Here is a 12,832-nt window from a genome sequence, read left to right as displayed (position 1 = left end):
CCATCCGTAACAAGATCTGATGCCCTCTTCTGGAGTGTCTGAAGATATCTAGTGTACTTACATATAATTAATAAAATCTTTAAAAAAAAAAAACCCAACAGCAACAACAACAACAACAACAACAACAACAAAAAAAAAACAGCCTACTTTCTGGGCTTAATTTCCCTGATGGCACCCTCACTGGCCACTGCCATTGGGATGAACTGAGATTCCTGTATTGATTCTTGCTACCTGTATTGATTCTCGCTACCTGTATTGATTCTCACTACCTGTATCGATTTACTCCCTCCCCACTACTGTGCCTCCGACCCACACACACCATGTAAGAGAAATTTGATGATTCATTTTTGAAGGTGCCTTGAGCCAACTTAGTCCCAGTGAAAGCTGAAGAGAGAACACTGGCTCTCTGCTGATGCCTACCTACCCTGACCCACACTCTGCTGAGCTACACCCCCATCCATACTAAAAGTCGAGACTAGAAAATTACTCATAGCCAAGCTTGCCTGCGTCTGAGAAGCCTTGAAATACACAGGCTATAAAACAGATGAGTGCACATAAAAGTAAAGACAGGTGAGGCCTCGATGCCTGTAAGGTTGTGCCCTCCTGGTCACTCACAAGATCGGGGAGGGCCATACGTTAGGGTTTATAAATACCCTCTGTACTCCCTAGGCGAGCCTGCCTTTCTAAGCTGTTGCCTTGCAAGGTCACAAAATAAACTGATTTGCTTTGGCTATTCTGAGTTTCCAGCACTCTTACTATGAAGTGAGGATCTTCGTTTCCTGCATATGCCCATACTTTGGCTCCTCCCACCTGCTGAATAACCCATGGTTTAATCAGAACTGTTACATGGCTCATGGACCAATCATGAATGCCCTCCTCCTGAAAAGAGCCCCCACCTTCTACAGAGAAACCCAGCTGAAGGGGCATTGCTGAGGCTGACCATCCCTTAAGCTGCATCACGGGACCCCACAGTTCTGCTGTCTCACTCATCCCTGCATGGCATGAGGTGGGCTCTCTATAAGGCCCCCTACTGCTCATGTGCCAGGACCCAGGCCTCTTCTCTGGGGGCCCAGCCCCCAGCTCCCAGCCCCAGCTCCCAGATCAGCTCAGCTCAGAAATGGGTGAAGGAATACACAAGTGGTGAAAGAACAAATGAATGGCCAGGGCCCAGGTGCTCCTTAGATGCCATTTTCAAACCTCACAGGGTCCACCCTGGGTGAGTCATCCCCTGGGCCTTGGTTTCCCCATCTGTCTAATGAGCACCCCTGTCCTTGCCGGCCTGGGTGTTATGAAGCCAGAAGGGATGCAAGGGATGTAGGGGAATGGCGTTCTGGCTTCAGAACCGAAATATAAACCTGCAGGTGACTGTGGGGTGATGCAGGGCTGAGACTCAGGCTAAAGGCATTGAGGGGTTCTTCTGAGCTGCGCTTTCTTTGGGTCTTCTATTTTACAGCCGCCAGCCTCCAGGAGACTGAGAAACTAGAAAGACACCAGGTCCCAAGTGCCACGTGCAACCTCATGTGATCCGTCGAGGCTGCTGGGGGGTTGAGCAACAAGCTACAGCCGCCCTGAACTCAGCAGTTTCCGCCTGAGGTGCGCAATGACGGGAAATGTGTGTGCCTTGTTTTCTACCCCACGGGGTTAAACTTAAAGAGCATGACTCCTCTATGTGGTGCCATTGACAGGCCTAAAGTGATGGAGGCAGACACCTCATCTTGTTAGAATGCCTAACATGGTGGTGAGCGCCCTGTCATGGTGGTGAGCACCCTGTCGTTGGACGTGCTCAAGTGGTGGCTGAGACACTTGAAAGGAGGAAAGACAATTCCTGTTTAGAGACAATGGGCGCTGGTGCCACTGGTAGATAGCAAAGGTTTCTTCCCGCCCTTGCTGTCCAGGGTTTGGTGCTCGCTCTGGTGAAAGGATCCGGGTGTCAGCTACGGAGGGAGGCTCACTCAGGGTCCAGGACAGGAGTACTCATCTGACCAATCAGAGCAGTGCTGCACGCCATCCCGGCACAGATCCCTCGGGACACAGCTGCAGTACTTGAACACAGTTGGCGTGCAGCGCCACCACCCAGGGCCACAGGGCGGGCACGCAGTCACTGGGGAGACAAGAGCCAGTGGAAGAAGCAGCTGTTGATCCTGGGCTCTCCAGACAAGAGGGTGCTCTCTAGATCTGCAACGCGCCTAGTTCCTGCACCCTTAGGCCATCTAGTGTGGGTGACTGTGTGGGCTTCCCTGCAGCAGAGAGAATTGCAGCCTCACAGGTCATACACGGGCTGTGGGACCTGCTCGCCCGGCTAAGCCTCAGTGGTTGAGTAGAGGAAGCCAGACAGTGCTCGGGAGATTCTGCACCGCCCAGCCCAGTTTCCTGCCCCCCTCTCACTCCTGCCATAGCTATCCCTTGGATGCTCTGGGGGAGCCTCACTCTTCTGTCCCCTGTCCTGTACCCGTGGCTCCCCCATTCCTCTCTGCACACGAGTCCTGACTGTTGGCCCCTATTCTCTATGGCCTATTCCATGATGCCTTTTCTGAGGTATCTGGTAGATTCTTCAAGGCCCCTGCACTTCCTCTTGGTGTGGTCCTGAGGAGGGTCTGACCCCTGACTCTCTCTTCCAGAACCCGGCACAGGCCACCTCAGCGGTGCTCAGAACATATTTGTTGACTTAACAGCGGGCACAGAACGTGTGTGCATGTATGCCCACACAGACATGGACACATATGAATGCATGGACACATGTATGTGCACTTGTATGGAGGCTTAAGGTCTACAGTGTCTTCCTAGATTGTCCTTCACCTTTTGTCTGTTGAGAAAGAGTCTCAGGCTGACCTTCATCTATGAAGCCAAAGATGACCTTGAACTTTTGACCTTCCTGCCTCTACTCTCGGAGGGGTTATAGAAATGTATAGCTCATTTATGCTGTGTCAAGGATTCACCCAGGACTCGGGCACACTAGGGAGCCACTCTGCCACCTGAGCTGCATCTTTAGCTCCCCGCCTTTAATTTTTATTTATTTATTTATTGGGTTGGGAGTGTGCACCTGACATGGTACATGTGCAGCATGGGAAGTTAGGAACCTGTGGTTTGTTCTCCCTTTCTATCATGGGGATGGGGTTGGGTTCTGATGGTGTGCAGCAGTGCTTCACTGACCGAGCATCTTCCCAGTGCTGGGGAAAGAATGTAAGGATGTCTAAGGAGGTCCTTCACTCCATACTCCCTTCCCGTAGCTGTCTGCTCCCTTCTTGGTGCTTGGGATTGCCCACGTATGAACTGGGCCAGCAGTCCTGCCCTGCCCTCCTCTTAAGGCTATTAGGAGATGCCTAGGACAGAAGGCTCAGATCCAAAAAGGCTGTGCAGTCTCTGCTCAGTCACCCCCTGGGTCCTAGTGTCCAGTCAATGCCCTGACGTTAGCATCCTCCACAGAAGAGCCTCTCACAGCAAGCACCTCTAGCCAGATGTGTCCACGTAGGAGGGGAAATTTTCTTCCCAGGATGCAGGGACAGTACGCAGGGGACCATGCCCTTGGCTGCTGCCCACCTGTGACCAGACCCCCACCTGGGCTCAGCTCATCCGAGCAGTCTCCACAGTTGTTGACACCATCACATTTCTGGTCTGAGTAGATCCAGGAGTCTGGGTCTCCACAGGTGGTCAGGAGGAAGCTGGGGAGGCTCTGGGGCACATCTCCTATACAGGGACAAATGGGGCAGGACAAACTCACCTCTGACCACAGTTCCTCAGTCACCTGCGGCCGGATCACCCTGACCTACTGCAGGATCTCCTCATTCATTCTGCAGGCCTTCCAGGAAGGAGGTCGGTTCCAAAGAGTGGAGTGTTCTTACTCAGTGCAACCCTTGTGGGGTAACAAGGGGTCCCTGAGAGCGCCCCTTGTATGTCCCCACCCTCAGCATTGTGTGCATACTCACTGCAGCAGTCCCCCTTGTCACCTCTGCTAACTTGCCACCTTCAATCTAGGGTCAAGTTCCCTCCAGGAAGCCTCCGCTCATCAGAACATCGCAGGTAGAACCGGATTTCTTACACATGGGCCCCAGGGAGTTGTGGACCGGGTGACCCAAATTCACACAAACCCAGGCCAGCCTCGGGTAGTGGGCTCCCCACCCTGGAAACACTTAAGCAGAGGCTGGACAGTCACTGGGCTTGCTGGAGTAGCGCGTGGGATAGGAGCTGGAGTGTGGACCCAGTGACGCTTTTTGTTGTTGTTGAGACTGGGCCTCATTTAAGCAGGCTGGCCCGAAACTTGGAATGGATGACCTTGAACTCCTGATCATCTGCATCGACCTTCCAAGTGCTGGGATTGCAATGTGCACGGCGACTCTTGGATTTGGGCTAAATGGTTCTTTAGAGTCCAGCATCAGGGATCTGAAGCCCAGTGCCCCCTACCCCGCCCCAGCTTGTAGCTGTCTCCACTAATTCGGGTCTCTCCATTAATTCATGCTTTTGTGTTTATGCTGTGTTCTCCTAAGAACATGGGTCTAAGACATCACATGCTCCTTCATTCAGAAAGTCATTCTAGACACCTGTGTTCCAGGCACTGGGACCCCAGGATCAAGCAGACCAGACCAGTTTACCGCAGAGGCATTCATAGCCGATGGGAGTGACACCAGTGTGACTAGAGACAAGGCACAGGGAAGCAAGGGTCTGTAAGAGTCCAAAGCAGGGCTATTGACCTCTGGCAGGACTCTGGGAAGGCTGCCATGAAGGGTGGCCACACGGGCTGAGTGGAGATGACAGTAAAAGATCCCCCAGTGGGCTGCAGAAGGTCTGGGCTGAGGTACCATATCACCACAGGCGTGAAGACATGTTGGTGGTACCTTAGGGTTTTTCACGGAGCTGCAAAGGAAGTTAAGGTGGTTGTGGGGAGGAAAAGGGGCGTGGGATTAAGGGGTACTCACGGCACAGGCTCTCAGCCTCGTCCTCACCATGAGGACAGGTGCGGATGCCATCGCACACGGCATGGGCTGGGATGCAGTGCCTTTGGTCGTGGCACAAGAACCCCGTCCTGTTGGCCAGTGTCACGCAGGAGTGAGTCTCTGCGGGGGCGAGAGGCCCTAGAGTGAAGGTGGAGCTCAAAAACACAGCCTTGAGGTGGGCAAAGTGGGCACTGCACGGGGTCCCCCAGGGAGCCCCTTTGAGCTCTTGGAGGGCCTCAGGCATCAGAGAGGCCCCGAGCTCCAAGGCATGTGTGGGGTTGAAGCTGCCACTCTGCCAGTGTCACAGCATGGCAGGCACAGGTGACCTGCCCTCCTCCAGCCTAAAGTCCTTTGTCCTCAAAATAGAGGTATGGGGGATGTCGGGGACAGGGTTGTTCTAGACACTGGCTCACAGCCTGTGCAGAGTGGTTTGGTCACACGGGAAGCACTAAGGACAGTGTGCTGTCTGTCACACAGCTTTAACGATGGATTTTCTGGGACAGGTTAGCTTGTTGGAAGCTGTATATTTGGCTGTCTAGGGACAGCATGTGACAATTCTTTCCATCTGGGTATACCTTAACTGTCAGCAAACTTCCATATTTTAAATTTTTATTTCCTCTAAGTACTCATAAGAAGTGCTACCCTTAAACCCTAACCGAGGAGGAGGGATGCTCACCACTAAAGCTGACCCCAAGATGTAAAGGGGAAACTGACTTAAGGAGACGGAGTTCATAAGCGGTGCCTATGGGCACCTGTGCAAGTGTGTTTGAGCCAGTAGGAGTCATGTCTCCATTCCCAGAGCTACCTCAGCTAATCACAGGAGGCACTCTGAGGGACACACATTGTTGCAGATGCACACACATACACACACACACACACACACACACACACACACACACACACACCTGAGTGTACACAAACAAGCAGGCACCTACAAGCACACAGGCACTCACACACACGTGCACAGGCAGGCACCTGCATGCACGCAGGCGCTGACACACATGTGCACAGGCAGGCACCTGCATGCATGCAGGCACACACACACACACACACACACACACACACACACACACACGCACACACAGGCCCGTGGCTGCAGCTCCCCCTTCTGCTATAATTTCACACTTCCTCTTCCTCATCCTTTACAGCAGCCCTGCCGGGCCATGGAGCCATCTCTCAGAAAGCTAGGGAGAAGGACGGGACAATCCCCTCCCTAGGCTCCTGGAATATGGCCTCCCTCCCAAGGGCAGCTTTTGAGGCCCCGGGCACCCGACCACTTGCTCTCATCCATTGTCTTCTTGCCAGCTCTCTCTCCTCATGCTTCTTCTCACCCTAGAACTTCATGTGCTGGTCCCTATACCGGGGGTGCTAGCCCTTCACCCTCTGCTAACCAATCCCCGCTTCCCCTTCTCACTTCCTGTCTATTCCACCTCCCGCGGGGCTTCCCACCACACTGATTGGAGGAGAGCCCTGGCTCCAGACTCCCAATACCCCATCAGGCCTGAGTGTTTATTGGATCAAGCTCAGATAGTTCTCTAAATTGCTCCCTGAGGGTGGGGGTGCACTGGGCAGTTCAGCACTGAAGCCAGACTGCAGGGAAATTCTGGACACAGTGTGGTTGAGGGTATACGCATGGCGGCCAGCAAGGAGACTAAGAAATGCAGTGGCTGTGGGGGCTGACGGGAAGCTCCTAGCCCAGCTCAGGGATCAGAGAGAATTTCTTAGAGGAAGTAACATCAAAACCAGGACCTCTCAATAGATCACGTTGGGGCTGGAGAGGTGATGGTTCCCTCAGTGGTCAAGAGCATTTGTTGCTCTTCCGGAGGACCTGGGTTCAATTCCCAGCATCCATATGGACACTCACAACCATCTGTAAGTACGGTTCCAGGGGGTTTTGACATCATCTTCTGTCACCCCTGGGCACTAAGCACACATGTGGTATATAGACAGATCTATGCAGGAAAAACACTCATACACATAAAAGTAAACTTTAAAGTTTAAAAGAAAACATTTAAGGTAGTACATGACAAGGATGTGTGTGCAAATGCCCTCTCAGATTTGTATTCATAGACACAGGTTTCTCTGCTTGCACCTTAAGGAACCACTTAAGCCACTCTGGGAGAAGCCAGGCAGGGCTGGGGCTCCCGTCTGTCTGAGCCTCCATGCCTCCTTCTTGCCCCCTGACCTGGCGTGCGGGGTGGATGTCCCAGGACGGTGGCCACAGTGAGCAAGGCAGCGAGCATGGCCAGCAGAAGCAGCAGGCCGACCGAGAGGCAGGCCCCACGGCGTGAGCAGCAGAGCGGGCCACAGCCTGTGGAGGGGAAGACAATGAAGAGGTGAAGGGATTCCCCCAAGATCCCACCCCGCCCTGCAGGCGGCCCTCCCTAGTCAGGGAGTACTAGGGCTAGGGGAAGCATTTCTAAGACTCCCATGATACTCTCTGGTCCTGCCTGTCCTCCATCATCACCAGATGCCAGCAGGGGTTAGCCTCTGCTCCACAGAGGCTATCTCTCCTTCCTGTCCTTCCCAACCTATCCTCGTGACCAAGGGCATAGGACAGTGGACATCTATGTACCCATAGGGGCCTGGGGGCATGCTTGCGCAGGGCAGGGGGTGGGGTGGGGAGGAATATCTTGGTGGTATTCATTGCAGTGGGAAGGTTCAGTCACTGTGGGCAATACAATCCCCTAAGTGGGGTGCTGGGCTGCATGAGTGGAGAGAGAGCCGAGGAGCAAGCAGTGACTGCATCCATCCCTGTTTCCCACTGCAGGTGTGATATGACCACCTCTTCAGCTCCCTGAGTTCCCTGCCACGATGGACTGGACCTGAACTTGATTTCTGTGGATGACAAACTGCAGTTCAAAGAAGCAAACGTCCTGGTCACCCCTGTTCTGGGCTGAGGCCAAAACCCACACCCTTTGCTCACTTTCAGCTGTCATCTGTTCTAGTGCCCCCCACCCGATCCCCCAGAGTGTGGCCTGGAGTCCCAGCTCCATGGATTCCTAGCCACACAGTGAGCCATTTGCTTTTCTGTGTCCCAGTCTCCTTGAGTGCTAAGCCGGTACTGTGAGGGTTACTTACTGTAGTTCGCTGGGTGTTGGTTTGTTGAATGAGTATTCTAAAACAGCAGGTGCAGAGTGTGAGCTAAGTGTTTGCTGTGCAGCTACCAAGTGCCACAGTGTCTCTAGGCATTGTGGTGACAGCAGTAACAGGAGTAGCTGGCAGATGTCCCACGCTCTAGAATTGTGCTTGGCTCCCCTGATTCTTTTTGTTTCTTTTGCTTTTCAAGACAGAGTCTCACTATATACCTCTGGCTGTCCTAACTCACTAGGTAGACCAGCCTGGCCTTGAACTCACAGAGGTCTGCCTAAGGAGGGTAGAGACTAAGTCCCCTGTGTCAGGCCACAGAAGGGCAGAGGCAGGTTTCACTCATCCCTTGGGCTCTTAGGTTCTGAGATAGGCATGGTTCTCACTGGTGCCATGTGTGGGTTTGTGGGTGTGAGCGCATGCATGTGCAAGTTCGCAAATTTGAGATACAGAAGACAGACAAGGGGAGGATCCTGATTTGGCTCATTTAATATGCTCATTTAATATGCTCATTTAATATGCTCAAGTTTTCAGTCACCTGTCAGCAAGACCTGCGCCTGCAGTGTCAAATGAAAGGTAGCTAGGGAGGTGTGGACAGGACTCTGAGGCACTCCTGGTGATATAGGGACCTCGGGGAAACCAGCTGACTTATGAGGTGGGGCAGGGCAGAGGCCTCCAAGAGCAGGCCTTCCAGAGAGAGGGTCTGGGAGGGGAGGTCTGGGGGGTGACTGGTGAGGGTGTAGGCATGTGGGTGTGTGGGTGGCAGGTGAGGGAGGCCTACAGGAAGCGTAGTATATATCAAAAACCTAGGCTCCTAGAGCCCTGCTTCGTGGTTCCTTTGTGGTCAGCAACACAGAGTAAACTTGGGTCACCAGGGAGATGGTGTTGATGCTGGACAGCAGAGCCAGCTGAGTGGTTGCTCCTCAAATATTTGTGCAGTTCATGCTGTGTGCAAGGTGGGGTTGCAGGCAAGACTGGAGCAGCAGGCAGAGCCCTTGCCCTGGTGGCAATGCCCACTTTAAATCAGAAACTTCAGAAACTGCCCACCCAGGGCAAAGGAAGAAAAACCACACCTACAGTCAGCCGCACTGAGTGACAACTTGGAAATAGCCACCAGCATGGGGCATGACCCTGAAGCTTAGCAACCAGGGACCTCCTTTCCGATGCCATATAACTGTGACCTGATTATCCAACCTCTCTTAGCTTCCGCTGCTCCTCGGACCCCACCCACCCAGGGTTGTCCTGAAACCGAGGTCTGCAGCTCCAGGGATCTGAGGCAGAAGGGTCTGTAAAGGGTTATAACCCTTCTTAGCATCTGTTTCCTCCTTCATCAACTGTAGGCCAAGATGGACCCAGGGAGACACGAAGGTCCTGGCTGCACAGGAGTTGGGGAGACATAGTAAGTACAGGTGTGTGGTCCTGACCAACTCTATCTTATGATCAGCAGAAGCATCCAGATCAGGCATGGGGTCCAGAGGTTAATTTGGAGGTCCTTGGTGTTACAGGTTCAGTGTGGTGACCCAGCAGGCAAAAGGCACATAGTAGGCACTCAGAAAATGCTGGTAGCTAGAGAGAATGACATCACCACCCACACTGGGGTAGCCTCGGACACTCTCTGCCCAGCATCAGGGTAGTTTCCAGGGAGGGACCCACAGCGCCCAGCCTGACCCCCATCTCTGTCCTTACCTTCATCTCCAGGGCGGGCTTTCCTTCCAGTGGCGATGTTGCTCTCGGCATCTGCCTGCCCAAGAAACCAGAAGCAGGCTGGGCAAACTTCTGGTCTCTCACAGCCCAGGCTCATCCTGGGTTTCACATTTCCACACTTTGACCCGTACAGTAGGGCGGCTTCCACCCAGGACCCACTCCTCCTTTGTCCTCCAAACTGACTCAGGCAGGTCCTCCCAGTGACAGTGCCCTAACACCCCTAGGTGTCCTGTGCTACTTCTCAGTACTCATGGCTCTCACTTGGAGCGAGTCCCCAGGGCAGACGGATGTGGCCGTGGGTCCTAGGGTCCCCTCCCCCAAGCCCTTGCCATCTCCAGGATGGCCCCCTTGGTCAAGAGTCAGTTCAGGCCCAGGCAGCTTTTACCTGGGGGGAGATTTTGTTCATGGCTCCAACACTCATCTCCAGGAACTGAGGTGGAATAAAGAGCTCGGTGTAGAGTTCTCTGCCTTGTCACCAAGGGCAGCCTGGGGGAGGGCAGGACAGCAACGGACTTTGCTAGGGCTGTGTCCTCTCCTGTGGTGCTCTCCTCCCAGGCTGCCTCCCCCACGGAGGAAAGGACAAGGGTACCTGCTCCTATCACGTCTTTCCCTAGGTTGCAGTTGGACAGTGACACATCCCATTCCACAGATGACAAGCTGGTGTTTGTGCCTCAAGTCACACTATACGTGGAAGAGATGAACCAGGCCTTTTCTCCTCTGCATCAACAGACTGCAGGGTGGCAAGCCCTCCCTCCCCCCGGCTGAAGGAAGCCACAGGCAGAAGTGCCACGAGTCTTGGTTCAGTGGCCAGAAGGCAAAATTCCTTTTCTCATTGATGAACTGTTCATTAAGTAGGTGGTCTAGACCAGAGGAATATACACTTCTGAGGGCCAACAGGATGGCTCAGTGGATAAAGGTGCCTGCCTGAGGACCTTCGTTTGAGTCCCAGGATGAATGTGCAGGTGCAAGGAGAGCGCCCACTCCATGAAGTTCTCTTGACTCCACACACGCATGCGTGCACCCCTACCACACACATAACACACATTAATAAAGAAAAGAGAAATAGATATTTGAATTGTTGAAAGCATGGAGATAGATAACTTTTGGGGTGGTATCTGGGTGGGAGTTAGCTGCTTTCCAGAATATCTTCTATCCCAGCACGGAGCAGATTCCTTAGCAACCGAGTCTACAGAGGAAACAGAAGCCCTGAAGCAGATGAGGATGCTCTGAGGCCCACCCCGAGGGTAGCACCCACCTCCAGGTGTCCAGGAGTTCCCACCAGGGATTCCCATGCTGAGTCATTTCTTTTGTGGTGGGAAATACAGGCCAAACCTTGGAGGCTGGCGACATAGGTAGCCAGCAGACTGGGCAAGCTAAGCATTGGCTCTCACAAAGGACCTTGCCAATGGCTTGGGAAAGACCCTTCCCTTCACAGGCATGAAGATGCAGGGACACTGAGTGTAGGTTTCTCAGACTTGGGCACTCTGACAAGAACAGGGGACGGGGGGGGGGTCTCAACACGCTGGTGTGGAGTGAGGGAGCTGAGGTGAAAGGAAAGACTCCGCTCACTGATACAGGGCAGCCCCTGGATTCTGAGAGGCATTTGGGGACACTGGTGAAGATGCATGTCAAAGGCTCTCACCCGAGGGAACCAGGGCACTCGTCCCATCCTGCTAGCCATTGGATGAAGCTGTTGGCGATTCTCTTATCCCTAGCTTCACTGGCCTGTGGTAGGCAAAGGGGGGGCCAATGGCGGTTGCAAGCCAGGCTGATAAGCCATGAAAAGGAAAAGGCCGAAGCGGGTGAATATAAACGGAAAATGCTGTCTAGATTTCCTTTTTTTGCCAACGAGAGTAGAGACTAAGAGGCACATGATTTCAGAAGGATGTTAACATCAGGGTCTATGATTGATTAGTTATGCCTGCTATGGATGTCAGGGTGGACAGTAAAGTACATTCCTGGTCCAGCTCATGCCCCTTAGTCTGACTTCCACAGACTCTTGATTCTTTAGGGTCCCTTGTGTGTGTGTGTGTGTGTGTGTGTGTGTATCCATGTTACTCTTGGTTTTATACTCCAGGATGGTCTTCAATTCATGGCAATCCTCCTGCCTCTGCCTCCCAAGTACTGCGATGACAGACATGAACTACCCATCGGCTTTGTGTTCCTTTATAGGAATCCTCCTCACCCTGCTCCATGCCTCCTCCTTTGGACTCCTCCTCCTTCAATGCAGGTATAGCCATGCCTGGTGGAAGAATCACACCTCTCCAGGGCTCTGCTGTGACCTGGAACCCTTGAAGGAAGGGCAGCAGGGTCCTACCTATTACATTTACTGCACTTAGTAGGTGTGCTTGCTCTCTTGCCCCTAGAGTCCTACGGTAGGCAGCTGAGATGGCTTGGACACTGTCAAGCTGCTCTTCAAGGTGATGTGCAAACAGTAAGAGACCCTTTCCTTGAAACCCCCAGGTCTTCCGACAGCTGCCGGGCTGGCTCATGTGACAAGATGATGGTTTAATTTACGTCTCTGGCTATTCCTCCCACTGCCCCAATGGTACCATTCTCTGAGCACTTACTTCCCCATCTGCTGTGTGCCATGTTTCCTGTAAGTTGGCCCACCTTGTCTTCCCCATCATAGGAGACAGGCCACTCTGTCTCCGTTTTTCCAATAGGGAACAGGTCTAGGCGTTTCACTACTTGCTCAAGGCTCTCAGCTGAAGGACAGAGCTAGGGTTGAAACCCAGCTGGCTGAAACCCCCTTATACTCCTTCCCATGGGCAGGCCTCATTTCAGACCTCAGACCAGAGCCTGACGGCCCCTCCCTCCAAGAATGCATTGTCTTAGGGATTTTCATCTCTAGTGAGCTATTTGTTCACTGCTCAGAGCCTGCTCAATCTTCAACACGTGCTTTTTTTTTTTCCCTTATGGAACATATATTTTCTGGGGCTCCACCACACATAATCTCAGCATTGCTTGACAATGGCACGATTACTCAGGATACAAAAGGCAGGCTTTGCCTACAGCTGGGGCCCAGAGGCAGGGATATCCATCCATCCTTCCTTCCATCCATCCATCCTTCCTTCCTTCCTTCCTTCCTTCCTTCCTTCCTTCCTTCCTTC

The 12,832-nt window shown here is 53.1% G+C and overlaps 1 protein-coding gene across 1 annotated transcript; it reads right to left on the bottom strand.

The window, feature by feature from the left end:
• Positions 1-1,952: 1,952 nt before the first annotated feature.
• Ldlrad1 (low density lipoprotein receptor class A domain containing 1) lies at positions 1,953-10,125 on the bottom strand. Its single transcript, XM_021201299.1, has 5 exons — positions 9,702-10,125; positions 7,114-7,239; positions 4,911-5,048; positions 3,556-3,684; positions 1,953-2,101 (listed from the first exon to the last, which is right to left on the bottom strand). Exons 1-5 carry the CDS (start codon positions 9,814-9,816, stop codon positions 1,953-1,955), a joined length of 657 nt encoding a protein of 218 aa, XP_021056958.1. The 5' UTR covers positions 9,817-10,125.
• Between the last annotated feature and the right edge of the window lie 2,707 nt (positions 10,126-12,832).

The sequence above is a fragment of the Mus pahari genome, chromosome 6 (assembly GCF_900095145.1).
Source record: "Mus pahari chromosome 6, PAHARI_EIJ_v1.1, whole genome shotgun sequence".
In the NCBI taxonomy this organism is placed as follows: domain Eukaryota; kingdom Metazoa; phylum Chordata; class Mammalia; order Rodentia; family Muridae; genus Mus; species Mus pahari.
This window is presented reverse-complemented; position numbering and strand designations above follow the sequence as displayed.